Raw genomic sequence first — 17,702 nt, forward strand, 5'->3', positions numbered from 1 at the left:
GCTGCTAACTTAGCTTGAATTCTAATTAGCATGAATTTCAACATTCAAAATTATATCCATAATTCCAATCAAAACGTGATTCCCATAATGCGCAATCGGCTGAAAAATTAGACCGTCTGTTAACGTTTTTTTTATTCAACTGGCAACATTTTCGTGTTGTACTCAAAATTTTGATTTGACAGATCCGCCATGCCATAAAGCGCTTGTGTGTAAATTTTACTGTGCAAAAATAAATAAACTGCTTACGGTTATTCGTTGATTAGTTTTGCCGTAAATAGCAATGGCTATTGTAGAGGACGAAGTACGGAACGAGTCGGAGGAGGAGAATGAGATAGAGGTCGTGGTGGAAGAGGACGACGCAGACCAAGACTCGGATGAGTCCGACGTAAGTATTCCCAATTTTCATTCTTTCTCGACAAGTAAAACAATGGGATAGTTGAAATCAGAATACCAGTTAACCTAGCGTGGTATATCAACATTGTAGGTACTTGATAAATTGTTGGAAATGTTAACCTTCACTGGCGTAAAATTATGATCGTAGTTGGTTAGAATGTTAGGACAGACGGGCAGCTTAAAAGCTAACAAAGAAATTTCTGATAAGTAAGAAATGCGTATTGGAAATATAAATAACCATGAATAGTATTCTAATAACTGTATAGCTTAGCTTTCCACCATGAATGTTTGTAATGAATTTTATGCTATACCAATGAATTTAAATAACAATTGTTATCATGCTTTCTGAGATTCATTACCAATTACAAGTCTCTGAAACATTTTTTTTGTTGGTAATAGTTAAGAAATGCCAGGACCAAGAAAAGTAAAAACTAAAAAACACAGATATTATTAAGCTAGCAGATTGCAACATAGCTGCATGCAGTAACTTGGTATAAATGAAATACCATTGCAATGTCATGTCAGAAGAAAAGTTACCTTGCCTCCCACAAAGATCATGTGATTAGCCGGGTCCACACAGAGCGAGTATACGCTTGAGGCAATTTCCTCACACACAAACCGGCCAAGGCACATCTACACTGGCCGGTTTGTGTGTGAGGAAATTGCCTCGCGCACACATAGAAAACACCCATGACTCAGGAACAAATATTTGTGTTCATCACATGAATAAATGCCCTTATTGGGATTCGAACCCGGGACTATTGGCTTCTTTGGCAGGGTCACTACCTTACTAGGCCAGACTGGTTGTCAAATTGAGATGCGTGAAGCGCTTAAACACTTTAAGCTATGTAACTATTAGAATAAATGTGTTATTAATGTTGGACAGGATGACGATGATGAGGAAGTGTTGGAGAGAAAAGTTGCAGAATTGGAGCAAAGGATTTCCGAGGATCCCTACAACTATGATGAGCATATTGAGCTCATCCAGGCTTTATGGTAAGTGCTAGTTAGGATGCAAACTGAATGGATGCTTGAGCGCAGCAACAAGTAGGGTGTTGGGTGTGGCACCTATGTTAAATGTTAATGCAAACTTACATGGGTGGCCTCGGAAAGCTTGATACAATGCTCCCCTGAGGCTGTTAGATGATGATGGTATCCTGTTATCCCTCATTAGGGACATATGACTCTCATAAGGGATTTCCATTTTTCACGGTCCATTGCAGCCTTCTCCAGCTCCGCCCAGCCGAGGCCAACTGATGCAGGCTCCTTTTCCACTGTGTGCCTCCAGGTGGTACGTGGGCGACCTTGTCCCCTTATTCGGGGAATTTTCCAAGTCAGCCCTTGCTTGGATAGGTGGTTGTTGGGCCTTCGTAGAATATGTCCTATCCAGCGCCATTTCCGCATTTTTCCTTAGGCTGTTTAGTTACACATATTTGTTAGTAGTGTTGGCCAAAACCTTAAATGCAATTGACCATTAACCATTACAAATTGAACTGTAAACTGTAACCATCTGTTATGGTTTACGGTTCGCTTTGTGATGGTTAATGTTCAATTGCAATTAACATTCGGCCAACTGAGAAAATATTATTGTTTTTCTTTTAGAACTGGGTGTTTACACGTAATAATTTGTACACTTACATGTGAAATTGTACTGAAGTTCAGCCACCTGGGAAAATAATACTGTATAAATAATTACTGTTAAATTCAACTTTAAATTAAAAATATCCAATAATTGTACTTTTTTTCAGAGCAAAGGAATTTTGTATTAGCTATAAATGGAAACTGTTTTGGCTTATGTTCTGACTTGTACCTTATTGTATTATTATGTGCTGTATGTTGCCCAAATAAATAAATAATGAGCTACAGTTAAACACTGTAAGTTGCAACCATCAAGGAGCAACAAAGTACCTATTAGGAATCCAATTGGAAGTAAACTATTTATTACTCGCGTTACCAGCACAAGCAATCCTAGAAAGCACTTTCTATCAAACCGCGTCGTGCGCGAGTGGAATAAACTACCAGAAGCAGTGATAAATGCTCCTTCAGTGAATAGTTTTAAAAACAGACTTGACAAACATTTCAAATTATCAAAATGAACATTAATCGTACAAAAAAAACAAGTGCAGTGATATACACGCATCAGCTCTCAGCTGCTAGTGTATTAAATAATATAATATAATAATATTCTACGTGATTTGGCTTGTTGCACTTACATAATTGTGAAATTAACTAATTTATTTTGTGCATATGTGCATCAAAAGCTCATGAAAGTATTGTATCAATTGATGCATTACCAGTAATTGAGAAAGATATTAAAATTAACAAGGGATATAGAATATGTATGGATAGAGTGTGTCTAAGCTAACTTTGCACCAACATGAATGGAACAAAGTGAGGCGGTGTCATTATAAGCATCATATTTTATTTATTGCTACATTTTATAGTCAATAGTCAAAGTGTTTATTTGTATCACATAGGTGAAAGTGTTACAGTGGTGTATAAAATTATCAATTTGGTATCACTATGTTTTGCCTTTTGGCGTACAAAAACATGTCCTTAAAATAATTTATACATTTACTTAACCAGGTAATTTATAAAACATGTAATAAAATATTGATATTATTAAATAATAACAGTAAAATCATTCATTATATAACTTAAAAACATTTCCAATACATTTAGAAAAATAATATAGATATGCTCAGATCTAATAACATGTCAAGGAAAAATATTTATTTCATAAATTTCAAACATTTTCCATGCATCACAGTAAAAATAAAAACATTCAAATCTAATTACATGTCAAGGTAATTCTTTTAAATATAAATTAAATCTAAATTACAATGTTTCGCATGTCAAGAAATCTGAGATTGTCATGCAGAGTTAGCTTGGTCCGACTCTATATCCCATCCTTGTGTTGAAGAGCACTTATACTTTACGCTTTTTTTCCTTCTTATACTTTTACGAAAAGATGACTACCTGAACTTACCATTATTCTATTTTCACAGGGGACTCTCAGAGCTGGACCGCTGGCGTGCGGCGTTCGACCGACTCCAACAGATGTTTGTTCTGAAGGACGTTCATTGGCTGCTTCGGATCCAGACTGAGGAGACTTTAGCACACTCACCTGAAGCTAAAGAGCAGTTAGTTGAGATGTTCAGGCAGGCTTCGTTGGATTGCTATTGTGAGTTTTTGTTTTTTGCACCTTTACTTTCCTGTCCTTCCATTGCTAACTAACCTTCCAGCTTCCATTGGTAAAAGACTATAGAATGACAAGCAAACGGAGCTATTCTTGTAAATTCCTAAAGCTAGTAATAATATTTGATCGATTTGCCGCAACTCGACGACTGGCGTCTACTTTGTGTGACATTCTAGTCCTGCAAGCTCAGCTCTTTAAAGAATCCTATTAAACGTTAGATGTTGAGTGAAACCTTGGGGACGTATCTCGGGGATCCGAGATGTGTAGCCCTATATCGAGCAACTCTGTACCAAGCGAGAGGCTGTTTCTTTTCTCTCCATGCACATATGCATCCTTGGCATAGGGACTGTCTGTGACACCTGTTATAAAGAGAGGTTTCTTAAATAGTCCATGACCCACCTTACAAGGAGAATAGAAGGAAATTCCTGCGCGAAGTAGCTCGGTCTGTACAGACACGCTCCATTGAGAGATGACACATTTTTAAGTGTATTATCTGTGTTGCTTGTTTCAGACATCCCAATCCTAACAGAGTGGTGCTCGTGGTCGCTCGGAGCTGGCGCGGACTCGGCTCGGGCGCACCTCGAGGAGGTCCTGCGGCTGGCTGGTCCTGATCCTCTCTCTGGGAAGCTGTTCTGGGACGCTAAGAGAGAATTGGAAAAGGCACAGCTTGAATCTATGAGGTTACCCCAATTAAACGTTTTTGCAGAGATACAATAGATTTGTATTCTGTATAAAGAAAGGGATTGTTAACCATCCAATAACTACTTGAAGTATATGAGTCTAAGGAACAGAGTATTAAAACCAAAATACATATGTATGTACAATCAACATCAATAGTAGGGGATAGGTCAACGCGCCAAAAGTATCTACCAGCCTTAAAAAAATTACACAACATTAATGTCTATAGCCCACGTTCAAAAGCATCTTTATTCTTAGACTTCACAACTATTTAACTTCAGTATTTTTTGCTATAAGATACCATTGTTCTGCAGTGCTGATGACCCCGATTACAAGAAACAGCGCGAGCGAACCCTATTCTGCCTCGAGGAGACGGTCTCCCGACCCTTACTGAATGGTGAAGAAGCCTGGCCGCAGTTCCAAGAACTAGCTTCCGCTATGCATGGACAGGACTACGTGGACAAGGTAACTACTTTTTGCCACTACATAAAGTTCATTATTTTGAGGAGACCGTCTCCCGACCCTACTGAACGGCGGAAAAGCCTGGCCGCAATTCCAAGAGCTAGCCTCTGCTAAGCATAGACAGGACTACGCGGACAAGGTAACTACTTATTGCCACTACATGAAGTTCATTATTGTGAGGAGATCGACTCCCGTACCCTACTGAACGGCGGAAAAGCCTGGCCGCAATTCCAAGAGCTAGCCTCTGCTAAGCATAGACAGGACTACGCGGACAAGGTAACTACTTATTGCCACTACATGAAGTTCATTATTGTGAGGAGATCGACTCTCGTACCCTACTGAACGGCGGAAAAGCCTGGCCGCAATTCCAAGAGCTAGCCTCTGCTAAGCATAGACAGGACTACGCGGACAAGGTAACTACTTATTGCCACTACATGAAGTTCATTATTGTGAGGAGATCGACTCTCGTACCCTACTGAACGGCGAAAAAGCCTGGCCGCAATTCCAAGAGCTAGCCTCTGCTAAGCATAGACAGGACTACGCGGACAAGGTAACTACTTATTGCCACTACATGAAGTTCATTATTGTGAGGAGATCGACTCCCGTACCCTACTGAACGGCGGAAAAGCCTGGCCGCAATTCCAAGAGCTAGCCTCTGCTATGCTAAGACAGGACTTGACAAGGTACCTTTACCACCATGTAAGCTTCATTATTGTGAGGAGACCGTATCCCGACCCCTACTGAACGGCGAAGAGGCTTGGCCGTATTTCTAAGAGCTAGACTCCGCAATCACATAAAACTCATTCTCCCACAGCGAGGAGAGCGTCTCTACACCCTTACTGGACGGCGAGGATTTTAAGATAATTCTTATTACAACGATATAATATAAGGTTTACCATCTGTCACAGCACGATAAAATCTGATGGTGGTCACTCATTTAATGTTGATACTTTTTGTTGCAGGTCAAGAAGCAACATGATGCTGCTACAGAGTACTTACAGAAGATCACACCTTATGAGGACAAACTTTTGACCGTGGAGTAAGCAAAGAACAATATACTTGTTTAATAAAAAATAAACAGCAGTACTGATTGCAGAAAACCGCAACAAAATCGGTCAATCAGTTTTGGATAAAATAATTATATTTCATTATTTCAAACACATTCATTTCTTGGTGTGCATAAACAAAATACATAAACAGTTTCTCAGCAGCAAGCTCGGTTCTCCATACAAACGTAGTTACGCTCTCATTTTAAATCTAGCTAAGATTGCTATATCTAGTCCTGTAATTAGTTTATGTAGCTTCAGATACCATAGTTAAAAAAATACTGTGTTTTTTTTTCATACAAAACTTGCTCTATTTTATTTGTTTTATAAACTAATTGTTACAGGACTAGACTAGATATACCTCATGTCATTGTATGTGCAAAGTTTCACTACGATCCAACACGTAGTTTTGAAATGAGAACGAAACTCCGTTTGTATGGGAAGGTGAAATATGGAAGATCTTGCCGGGGAATCTTATAAAATAAAAAATACAAATTCTCAATTTTGTTACAAAACTCCAAATGGTTAATTATATTTGTGTATTATAGGAATCCTGAAGAAAAGTGCAAAGTGTATGAAGAGTACATAGACAAAGTGAAAGAGTTGTCACACGAGGAGAAGTACGCGGACTGTGACAGCAATGGAATACTTAAGGTACTACTATTTTCGCTTGTACTTGTAAATGTTTCAAGGTAAAAAATGCAAAATAGAGCAAATCTTATTCCTTCCTTTTGTCTTACAATTAGTTTGAAATAAAAGAACAAGTAATTATTAACGAATATATTGTATTTCAGTGCTTTTCAATCTTCTTTAATTGCGTGACTCCTTTGCATAGAGAAATTTCGTAACTACCTACGCTTTGCTGTTTGTAAATAAATAAAATAAAAAAATAATAAATATTATAGGACATTAATTACACAAATTGACTGAGCCCCACAGTCAGCTCAAGAAGGCTTGTGTTGTGGGTACTCAGACAACGATATATATAATATATAATACTCATAGAAAACACCCAAGACTCAGGAACAAATATCCGTGATCATCACACAAATAAATGCCAACATTGTAACTTGTATTGTTTTTGTAAAGAGCTCCAGCGACCCACAGGTCATAAAACTTTGCTTCACTAAATAGGTATTAATAACCTTGGGTATTCCTCAGGTGCTATACGACCGTGCTACATCCGAATGCATCAACTGCGAGGGCGCTTACAATTTACTGGTCGCATGGGCGCGACACTCGGCGCGACACTCCAGTCGTGCGACTCAGTCGCGCGTTCTGTCGGCGTGCACGCGCCGCCGGCCGCGCCGAGCTACGTTCTGGCTGCTTACTATGCAGCACGCGGAACACGAGGGCAAGGGAGTTGATGAGGTGAGTACTGAAGAAATACCAAGTTTTTTGAGTTTTTAGTCGAAATGTTCAAAAATGATGCGTTTATTTGCCTGTTGTTTTTTAGGGTTCCGTACCCAAAGGGTCAAACGGGACCCTGTTACTGAGACTTCGCTGTCTGTCCGTCCGTCCGTCTGTCACCAGGCTGTATCTCAAGAACCGTGATGGCTAAACAGTTGAAATTTTCACAGATGATGTATTTCTGTTGCCGCTATAACAACAAACTAGAGTTTTGCTTGGTGCGCGGGGCCCGAGGGCCCCGCGGTAGTCGTGTAGTTTGTTGTTTGTGTTGTTGTTAGTGTTGTTGTTGATGAGTTGTTGTTGTAGGTGTCGTTTTTTGAGTGAAAAAGTTTGTTTTCCAAAGGGAAGAAGTGGTGCAGTTGTACTTTTGCTGCGCGTGCGAGCATGCACTCGGCCTCGCGTATGTTGTTATTAATGTTGTTGTATATGTTGTTGTTGTAGTGTTTGTTGTTGTTGCTGTTGTTTAGGTGTAAAAGTTTGTGTTTTCCAAAGGGAAATTGTAAAGCAGTTGTACTTTTGCTTGCAAGGAATGGTCCGCGTGCGAGCACGCACTCCCGCAGCTCGGCCTTCGGCCTCGCGTGCTTGGGCGATCCAATGGGACGCTCCGGGCCTTCGGCCCTACGCGGAGCTCGGCCTTCGGCCTTCGCTGGGTTTCGAAGCTCAGCGTCGGGCCTTCGGCCCGCCGCTTCGCTTATTAAGACAGTTAACTTGTAACCGGTTCGCTCTATAAATGCACTTTTCCCGTTATTTTTAGTATAAAGAATATTTGTTTTCCAAAGGGGAAAAGTAATGCGGTTGTACTTCCGATTTGGGCCGCACTCTCGCAGCTCGGCCTTCGGCCTCGCGTGCTTGGGCGGTCCAATGGGACGCTCCGGGCCTTCGGCCCTACGCGGACCTCGGCCTTCGGCCTTTGCTGGGTTTCGAAGCTCAGCGTCGGGCCTTCGGCCCGCCGCTTCGCTTATTAAGACAGTTAACTTGTAACCAGTTCGCTCTATAAATGCACTTTTCCCGTTATTTTTAGTATAAAGAATATTTGTTTTCCAAAGGGGAAAGGTAATGCGGTTGTACTTCCGCTTTGGGCCGCACTCTCGCAGCTCGGCCTTCGGCCTCGCGTGCTTGGGCGATCCAATGGGACGCTCCGGGCCTTCGGCCCTACGCGGAGCTCGGCCTTCGGCCTTCGCTGGGTTTCGAAGCTCAGCGTCGGGCCTTCGGCCCGCCGCTTCGCTTATTAAGATACTCGGGGAGGGTTGGTTTCGCTTCGGGAGTAGTGCGGGAAGTTGAAGCTTAAACACGGCCCAATAGTAAAAGTGTCTTGACAAGCTCACGTCGGGCCTTCGGCCCGCCGTTTCGCTTGTCTAAGACACTTTTCCTATTGGGTCGTGTTTAAGCTCCAACTTCCCCCTCTCAGGTGACGCTTCGGGCCTTCGGCCCTACGCGGAGCTCGGCCTTCGGCCTTCGCTAGCCTCGATGCGTCGCCGTCGGGCCTTCGGCCCGCCGGCTCCGCTTATCAAGACAGTTGACTTGGTAGAACGCTTGGGAGCACCTTGTGCACGCAGCTCGGCCTTCGGCCTCGCTTTAAATTACTGGGAGTTGCACGCTTGGGGGTCAGGGAGAAGGCTCCGGGCCTTCGGCCCTCCGCCGGGGTCGGCCTTCGGCCTCCCAGCCTGAAGCTCGCCCTTCGGGCTCGCTTAACCTACTTGGAAGTTTTACTTTGCCCCTGTCCGCCGCTATTTTGGATTTTTCCAAAAAACTTTTTTTCATATGGTAATCTTGGCCCCCCAGGCTCGCCGCATGCAAAATCTCAGCGCGCTCGGACCAACATTAAAAAATGAAAAAAAAAAAGTCGGCCATTTTGAAATTTTTTTTGATGCAGTTTTATTTGTCTTGGGGCCCTCTATGACATTTGGTCGAGCACCCCCCACCTATCACGCACCGTTTGAGAGTTGCCATACAAAAGTAAACTGGCCATTTTTCCGCCATCTTGGATTTTTTCCAAAATTTTTTTTTTCCGTACGAGTCATTGGGGCTCCGAGATACCGCGACCAAAATTTCAGAGCGCTCGGACCTTTTTGAAGTTTTAGAAAAAAAAAAAGTCGGCCATTTTGAATTTTTTTTTTCTTATTCAGATTCCACTCGGAGCCCTCTATGACATTTGGTCGAGCTCCCCCGACCTATCTCTCACCGTTTAGCATGTGGGGAATTCGAAAAAAAATCCCATACAAATTTTTTTTCGAGCTAAAAAAAAAAAAAAATTTTTTTTCGAATGCGGGGGCCCATATGTACCCACATACCGGTTCTCGGCGCTCTCGGACCGTTTTGAAATTTCGGCGCCATTTTGAGTCGGCCATTTTGAATTTTTTTAAATGCCATTACATTCGTCTCGGGGCCCTCTATGACATTTGGTCGAGCACCCCCCACCTATCTGTCACCGTTTAAAAGTTGCCATACAAAATAAAAGTGGCCATGGTGTCCGCCATCTTGGATTTTTTCCAAATTTTTTTTTTCCATACCGATCTAGAGGGCCCCGAGATTCCGTGACCGAAATTTGAGCGCGCCGGGACCGACTTGAAAATCGGCCGCCATTTTGAATCCGCCATTTTGAAAAAAAAATGGCGGCCTCCGAAACTGCCCAGGGTCCTCTGTGACATTTGGTCGAGCACCCCCCCACTATCTCCCACCGTTTAGCCGGGCCGTCAAACATTTTTCTGTCCCGATCCGGTAGACCGAATGTCGGATTTTTCCGGAGGTCACCGGACCGCGCCCTGTACGACCGTACCAAACTCGAATCCCCCCCGCGCCTCCTTCCGGGAGAACAATTCGTGTCGATTAATGTTCGGGCTGCAGCTTTATATAACTAGATTTTGCTTGGTGCGCGGGGCCCGTGGGCCCCGCGGTGTGCATGGTGCTGTAGTTGGTATTGTTGTTTTTGTAGTTGGTGCTGTTGTTGATGTTGTTGTTGATGAGTTATTGTTGTAGGTGCCGTTGTTTGAGTGAAAAAGTTTGTTTTCCAAAGGGAAGAAGTGTTGCAGTTGTACTTTTGTTGCGCGTGCGAGCATGCACTCGGCCTTGCGTATGTTGTTATTAATATTGTTGTTTATGTGTTGTTGTTGTAGTGTTTGTTGTTGTTGCTGTTGTTTAGGTGTAAAAGTTTGTGTTTTCCAAAGGGAAAAGGTAAAGCAGTTGTACTTTTGCTTGCAAGGAATGGTCCGCGTGCGAGCACGCACTCCCGCAGCTCGGCCTTCGGCCTCGCGTGCTTGGGCGATCCAATGGGACGCTCCGGGCCTTCGGCCCTACGCGGAGCTCGGCCTTCGGCCTTCGCAATATAGTTACTTTGGGGGTTGAAGGGAAGTTGGAGCGTAAACACGACCCAATAGTAAAAGTGTCTTGAAAAGCTCACGTCGGGCCTACGGCCTTCGGCCTCCGGCCCGCCGTTTCGCTTGTCTAAGACACTTTTACTATTGGGTCGTGTTTAAGCTCCAACTTCCCCGCTGGCGAACTTCGAAGGGGACGCTTCGGGCCTTCGGCCCTACGCGGAGCTCGGCCTTCGGCCTTCGCTAGCCTCGACGCTTCGCCGTCGGGCCTTCGGCCCGCCGGATCCGCTTATTAAGACAGTTGACTTGTTGCCGGTTCGCTTTATAACTTTTCCCGTTATTTTTGTTGTTATTAATATAAAGAAGATTTGTTTTCCAAAGGGGAAAGTTAATGCGGTTGTACTTCCGCTTTGGGCCGCACTCTCGCAGCTCGGCCTTCGGCCTCGCGTGCTTGGGCGATCCAATGGGACGCTCCGTGCCTTCGGCCCTACGCGGAGCTCGGCCTTCGGCCTTCGCTGGGTTTCGAAGCTCAGCGTCGGGCCTTCGGCCCGCCGCTTCGCTTATTAAAACAGTTAACTTGTAACCGGTTCGCTCTATAAATGCATTTTTCCCGTTATTTTTAGTATAAAGAATATTTGTTTTCCAAAGGTGAAATGTAATGCGGTTGTACTTCCGCTTTGGGCCGCACTCTCGCAGCTCGGCCTTCGGCCTCGCGTGCTTGGCCGAACCAGTGGGACGCTCCGGGCCTTCGGCCCTACGCGGAGCTCGGCCTTCGGCCTTCGCTGGGTTTCGAAGCTCAGCGTCGGGCCTTCGGCCCGCCGCTTCGCTTATTAAGACACTCGGGGAGGGTTGGTTTCGCTTCGGGATTAGTGCGGGAAGTTGGAGCTTAAACACGACCCAATAGTAAAAGTGTCTTGACAAGCTCACGTCGGGCCTACGGCCTTTGGCCTTCGGCCCGCCGTTTCGCTTGTCTAAGACACTTTTCCTATTGGGTCGTGTTTAAGCTCCAACTTCCCCCTCTCAGGTGACGCTTCGGGCCTTCGGCCCTACGCGGAGCTCGGCCTTCGGCCTTCGCTGGCCTCGACGCGTCGCCGTCGGGCCTTCGGCCCGCCGGCTCCGCTTATCAAGACAGTCGACTTGGTAGAACGCTTGGGAGCACCGTACGCACGCAGCTCGGCCTTCGGCCTCGCTTTTAGTTACTGGAGGTTGCACGCTTGGGGGTCGGGGTGAAGGCTCCGGGCCTTCGGCCCTCCGCCGGGGTCGGCCTTCGGCCTCCCAGCCTGAAGCTCGCCCTTCGGGCTCGCTTAACCTACTTGGAAATTTTACTTTGCCCCTGTCCACCGCCATTTTGGATTTTTCCAAAAAACTTTTTTTCATATGGTAATCTTGGCCCCCCAGGCTCGCCGCATGCAAAATCTCAGCGCGCTCGGACCAACATTAAAAAAAGAAAAAAAAAAAGTCGGCCATTTTGAATTTTTTTTTGATGCAGTTTTATTTGTCTCGGGGCCCTCTATGACATTTGGTCGAGCACCCCCCACCTATCACGCACCGTTTGAGAGTTGCCATACAAAAGTAAACTGGCCATTTTTCCGCCATCTTGGATTTTTTCCAAAATTTTTTTTTTCCGTACGAGTCATTGGGGCTCCGAGATACCGCGACCAAAATTTCAGAGCGCTCGGACCTTTTTGAAGTTTTAGAAAAAAAAAAAGTCGGCCATTTTGAATTTTTTTTTTCTTATTCAGATTCCACTCGGAGCCCTCTATGACATTTGGTCGAGCTCCCCCGACCTATCTCTCACCGTTTAGCATGTGGGGGATTCGAAAAAAAATCCCATACAAATTTTTTTTCGAGCTAAAAAAAAAAAAAAAAATTTTTTCGAACGCGGGGGCCCATATGTACCCACATACCGGTTCTCGGCGCTCTCGGACCGTTTTGAAATTTCGGCGCCATTTTGAGTCGGCCATTTTGAATTTTTTTAAATGCCATTACATTTGTCTCGGGGCCCTCTATGACATTTGGTCGAGCACCCCCCACCTATCTGTCACCGTTTAAAAGTTGCCATACAAAATAAAAGTGGCCATGGTGTCCGCCATCTTGGATTTTTTCCAAATTTTTTTTTTCCATACCGATCTAGAGGGCCCCGAGATTCCGTGACCGAAATTTGAGCGCGCCGGGACCGACTTGAAAATCGGCCGCCATTTTGAATCCGCCATTTTGAAAAAAAAATGGCGGCCTCCGAAACTGCCCGGGGTCCTCTGTGACATTCGGTCGAGCACCCCCCCACTATCTCCCACCGTTTAGCCGGGCCGTCAAACATTTTTCTGTCCCGATCCGGTAGACCGGATGTCGGATTTTTCCGGAGGTCACCGGACCGCCCCCTGTACGACCGTACCAAACTCGAATCCCCCCCGCGCCTCCTTCCGGGAGAACAATTCGTGTCGATTAATGTTCGGGCTGCAGCTTTATATAATATAGACTAGTATGTTGCTTTGTGCGCGGGGCCCGAGGGCCCCGCGGTGTGCGTGGTGCTGTTGTTTTGTAGTTGGTACTGTTGTTGATGTTGTTGTTAATGAGTTGTTGTAGTTGGTGCTGTTGTTTTTGCTGTTGTTTAGGTGTAAAAGTTTGTGTTTTCCAAAGGGAAAAGGTAAAGCAGTTGTACTTTTGCTTGCAAGGAATGGTCCGCGTGCGAGCACGCACTCCCGCAGCTCGGCCTTCGGCCTCGCGTGCCTGGGCGATCCAATGGGACGCTCCGGGCCTTCGGCCCTACGCGGAGCTCGGCCTTCGGCCTTCGCAATATAGTTACTTTGGGGGTTGAAGGGAAGTTGGAGCTTAAACACGACCCAATAGTAAAAGTGTCTTGACAAGCTCACGTCGGGCCTACGGCCTTCGGCCTCCGGCCCGCCGTTTCGCTTGTCTAAGACACTTTTACTATTGGGTCGTGTTTAAGCTCCAACTTCCCCGCTGGCGAGCCTCGAAGGGGACGCTTCGGGCCTTCGGCCCTACGCGGAGCTCGGCCTTCGGCCTTCGCTAGCCTCGACGCTTCGCCGTCGGGCCTTCGGCCCGCCGGCTCCGCTTATTAAGACAGTTGACTTGTTGCCGGTTCGCTTTATAACTTTTCCCGTTATTTTTGTTGTTATTAATATAAAGAATATTTGTTTTCCAAAGGGGAAGGGTAATGCGGTTGTACTTCCGCTTTGGGCCGCACTCTCGCAGCTCGGCCTTCGGCCTCGCGTGCTTGGGCGTTCCAATGGGACGCTCCGTGCCTTCGGCCCTACGCGGAGCTCGGCCTTCGGCCTTCGCTAGGTTTCGAAGCTCAGCGTCGGGCCTTCGGCCCGCCGCTTCGCTTATTAAGACAGTTAACTTGTAATTGGTTCGCTCTATAAATGCACTTTTCCCGTTATTTTTAGTATAAAGAATATTTGTTTTCCAAAGGGGAAAAATAATGCGGTTATACTTCCGCTTTGGGCCGCACTCTCGTAGCTCGGCCTTCGGCCTCGCGTGCTTGGGCGGCCCAATGGGACGCTCCGTGCCTTCGGCCCTACGCGGAGCTCGGCCTTCGGCCTTCGCTGGGTTTCGAAGCTCAGCGTCGGGCCTTCGGCCCGCCGCTTCGCTTATTAAGACAGTTAACTTGTTGCCAGGTTCGCTTTATCACTTTTCCCGTTATTTTTGTTGTTATTAATATAAAGAATATTTGTTTTCCAAAGGGGAAAGGTAATGCGGTTGTACTTCTGCTTTGGGCCGCACTCTCGCAGCTCGGCCTTCGGCCTCGCGTGCTTGCGCGATCCAATGGGACGCTCCAGGCCTTCGGCCCTACGCGGAGCTCGGCCTTCGGCCTTCGCTGGGTTTCGAAGCTCAGCGTCGGGCCTTCGGCCCGCCGCTTCGCTTATTAAGACACTCGGGGAGGGTTGTTTTCGCTTCGGGAGTAGTGCGGGAAGTTGGAGCTTAAACACGACCCAATAGTAAAAGTGTCTTGCTCTAAGCTCCAACTTCCCCCTCTCAGGTGACGCTTCGGGCCTTCGGCCCTACGCGGAGCTCGGCCTTCGGCCTTCGCTAGCCTCGACGCGTCGCCGTCGGGCCTTCGGCCCGCCGGCTCCGCTTATCAAGACAGTTTACTTATTGGAACGCTTGGGAGCACCGTACGCACGCAGCTCGGCCTTCGGCCTCGCTTTTAGTTACTGGGGGTTGTGCGCTTGGGGGTCGGGGTGAAGGCTCCGGGCCTTCGGCCCTCCGCCGGGGTCGGCCTTCGGCCTCCCAGCCTGAAGCTCGCCCTTCGGGCTCGCTTAAGACAGTTTTTATATAGGATTTCGCTTTGTTCCTCACTCCCGCAGCTCGGCCTTCGGCCTCGCTCAAAATTACTGGGGGTAGGGCGCGCCTGGCCACTCGGGGTGAAGCTCCGGGCCTGACGGCCCGTCGCGGGGTCGGCCTTCGGCCTCCCGGCCTGAAGCTCGCCCTTCGGGCTCGCTTAACACAGATTTTATATAGGTTTTCGCTTTGTTCCTCACTCCTGCAGCTCGGCCTTCGGCCTCGCTCAAAATTACTGGGGGTGGGGCGCGCCTGGCCACTCGGGGTGAAGCTCCGGGCCTTACGGCCCGTCGCGGGGTCGGCCTTCGGCCTCCCAGCCTGAAGCTCGCCCTTCGGGCTCGCTTAAGCTACTCGAAAATTTGATTTGCCCCTGTCCGCCGCCATTTTGGATTTTTCCAAAAAATTTTTTTCACATGGTAATCTCGGGCCCCCAGGCTCGCCGCATGCCAAATCTCAGCGCGCTCGGATCAACTTGAAAAAAAAAAAAAAAAAAAGTCGGCCATTTTGAAAAATTTTTGATGCAGTTTTTTTTCTCTCGGGGCCCTTTATGACATTTGGTCGAGCACCCCCCACCCATCGCGCACCGTTTCAGAGTTGCCATACAAAACTAAAGTGGCCATTTTTTCCGCCATCTTGGATTTTTCCAAAAAATTTTTTTACTATACGAACCTAGAGGGGCCCGAGATTCCGTGACCAAAATTTCAGCGCGCTAGGACCATTTTGAAATTCGTCCGCCATTTTGAATCCGCCATTTTGAAAAAAAAATGGCGGCTCTAGAAACTGCCCAGGGTTCTATATGACATTTGGTCGAGCACCCCCCCACTAAGTCTCACCGTTTAGCCGGGCTCTTGTGCAGGTTTTTGGTCTTCCATCAGATCGAAAAATCCATATTTTTCTGGACCTACAAATTCCGAGCTCTATACGAATCAATTTTTTTTTTTCACCTAAACCCCACAGTTTCCAAATAAAACATATATATGAGAAATGAGTGGGGATGCAGCTATATATATATTAAACTAGATTTTGCTTGGTGCGCGGGGCCCGTGGGCCCCGCGGTGTGCATGGTGCTGTAGTTGGTATTGTTGTTTTTGTAGTTGGTGCTGTTGTCGATGTTGTTGTTGATGAGTTATTGTTGTAGGTGCCGTTGTTTGAGTGAAAAAGTTTGTTTTCCAAAGGGAAGAAGTGTTGCAGTTGTACTTTTGTTGCGCGTGCGAGCATGCACTCGGCCTTGCGTATGTTGTTATTAATATTGTTGTTTATGTGTTGTTGTTGTAGTGTTTGTTGTTGTTGCTGTTGTTTAGGTGTAAAAGTTTGTGTTTTCCAAAGGGAAAAGGTAAAGCAGTTGTACTTTTGCTTGCAAGGAATGGTCCGCGTGCGAGCACGCACTCCCGCAGCTCGGCCTTCGGCCTCGCGTGCTTGGGCGATCCAATGGGACGCTCCGGGCCTTCGGCCCTACGCGGAGCTCGGCCTTCGGCCTTCGCAATATAGTTACTTTGGGGGTTGAAGGGAAGTTGGAGCGTAAACACGACCCAATAGTAAAAGTGTCTTGACAAGCTCACGTCGGGCCTACGGCCTTCGGCCTCCGGCCCGCCGTTTCGCTTGTCTAAGACACTTTTACTATTGGGTCGTGTTTAAGCTCCAACTTCCCCGCTGGCGAACTTCGAAGGGGACGCTTCGGGCCTTCGGCCCTACGCGGAGCTCGGCCTTCGGCCTTCGCTAGCCTCGACGCTTCGCCGTCGGGCCTTCGGCCCGCCGGCTCCGCTTATTAAGACAGTTGACTTGTTGCCGGTTCGCTTTATAACTTTTCCCGTTATTTTTGTTGTTATTAATATAAAGAAGATTTGTTTTCCAAAGGGGAAAGTTAATGCGGTTGTACTTCCGCTTTGGGCCGCACTCTCGCAGCTCGGCCTTCGGCCTCGCGTGCTTGGGCGATCCAATGGCACGCTCCGTGCCTTCGGCCCTACGCGGAGCTCGGCCTTCGGCCTTCGCTGGGTTTCGAAGCTCAGCGTCGGGCCTTCGGCCCGCCGCTTCGCTTATTAAAACAGTTAACTTGTAACCGGTTCGCTCTATAAATGCATTTTTCCCGTTATTTTTAGTATAAAGAATATTTGTTTTCCAAAGGTGAAATGTAATGCGGTTGTACTTCCGCTTTGGGCCGCACTCTCGCAGCTCGGCCTTCGGCCTCGCGTGCTTGGGCGATCCAGTGGGACGCTCCGGGCCTTCGGCCCTACGCGGAGCTCGGCCTTCGGCCTTCGCTGGGTTTCCAAACTCAGCGTCGGGCCTCCGGCCCGCCGCTTCGCTTATTAAGACACTCGGGGAGGGTTGGTTTCGCTTCGGGAGTAGTGCGGGAATTTGGAGCTTAAACACGACCCAATAGTAAAAGTGTCTTGACAAGCTCACGTCGGGCCTACGGCCTTTGGCCTTCGGCCCGCCGTTTCGCTTGTCTAAGACACTTTTCCTATTGGGTCGTGTTTAAGCTCCAACTTCTCCCTCTCAGGTGACGCTTCGGGCCTTCGGCCCTACGCGGAGCTCGGCCTTCGGCCTTCGCTGGCCTCGACGCGTCGCCGTCGGGCCATCGGCCCCCCGGCTCCGCTTATCAAGACAGTCGACATGGTAGAACGCTTGGGAGCACCGTACGCACGCAGCTCGGCCTTCGGCCTCGCTTTTAGTTACTGGGGGTTGCACGCTTGGGGGTCGGGGTGAAGGCTCCGGGCCTTCGGCCCTCCGCCGGGGTCGGCCTTCGGCCTCCCAGCCTGAAGCTCGCCCTTCGGGCTCGCTTAACCTACTTGGAAATTTTACTTTGCCCCTGTCCGCCGCCATTTTGGATTTTTCCAAAAAACTTTTTTTCATATGGTAATTTTGGCCCCCCAGGCTCGCCGCATGCAAAATCTCAGCGCGCTC

The 17,702-nt window shown here is 47.3% G+C and overlaps 1 protein-coding gene across 1 annotated transcript in view; it reads left to right on the top strand.

Annotated features, from left to right (window-relative positions):
- Window positions 1–108: 108 nt before the first annotated feature.
- Window positions 109–17,702, top strand: part of LOC133529216 (squamous cell carcinoma antigen recognized by T-cells 3-like) — a 41,527-nt gene continuing 23,933 nt past the window's right edge. The window contains exons 1-8 of the mRNA XM_061866895.1: window positions 109–385; window positions 1,280–1,389; window positions 3,402–3,577; window positions 4,104–4,272; window positions 4,585–4,735; window positions 5,695–5,771; window positions 6,327–6,432; window positions 6,940–7,149. Of these exons, the coding sequence (XP_061722879.1) occupies window positions 281–385; window positions 1,280–1,389; window positions 3,402–3,577; window positions 4,104–4,272; window positions 4,585–4,735; window positions 5,695–5,771; window positions 6,327–6,432; window positions 6,940–7,149 (1,104 nt within the window). The 5' untranslated portion in view covers window positions 109–280. The remainder of the gene's footprint in view (window positions 386–1,279; window positions 1,390–3,401; window positions 3,578–4,103; window positions 4,273–4,584; window positions 4,736–5,694; window positions 5,772–6,326; window positions 6,433–6,939; window positions 7,150–17,702) is intronic.

This window comes from Cydia pomonella, chromosome 20 (genome assembly GCF_033807575.1).
Source record: "Cydia pomonella isolate Wapato2018A chromosome 20, ilCydPomo1, whole genome shotgun sequence".
In the NCBI taxonomy this organism is placed as follows: Eukaryota; Metazoa; Arthropoda; class Insecta; order Lepidoptera; family Tortricidae; genus Cydia; species Cydia pomonella.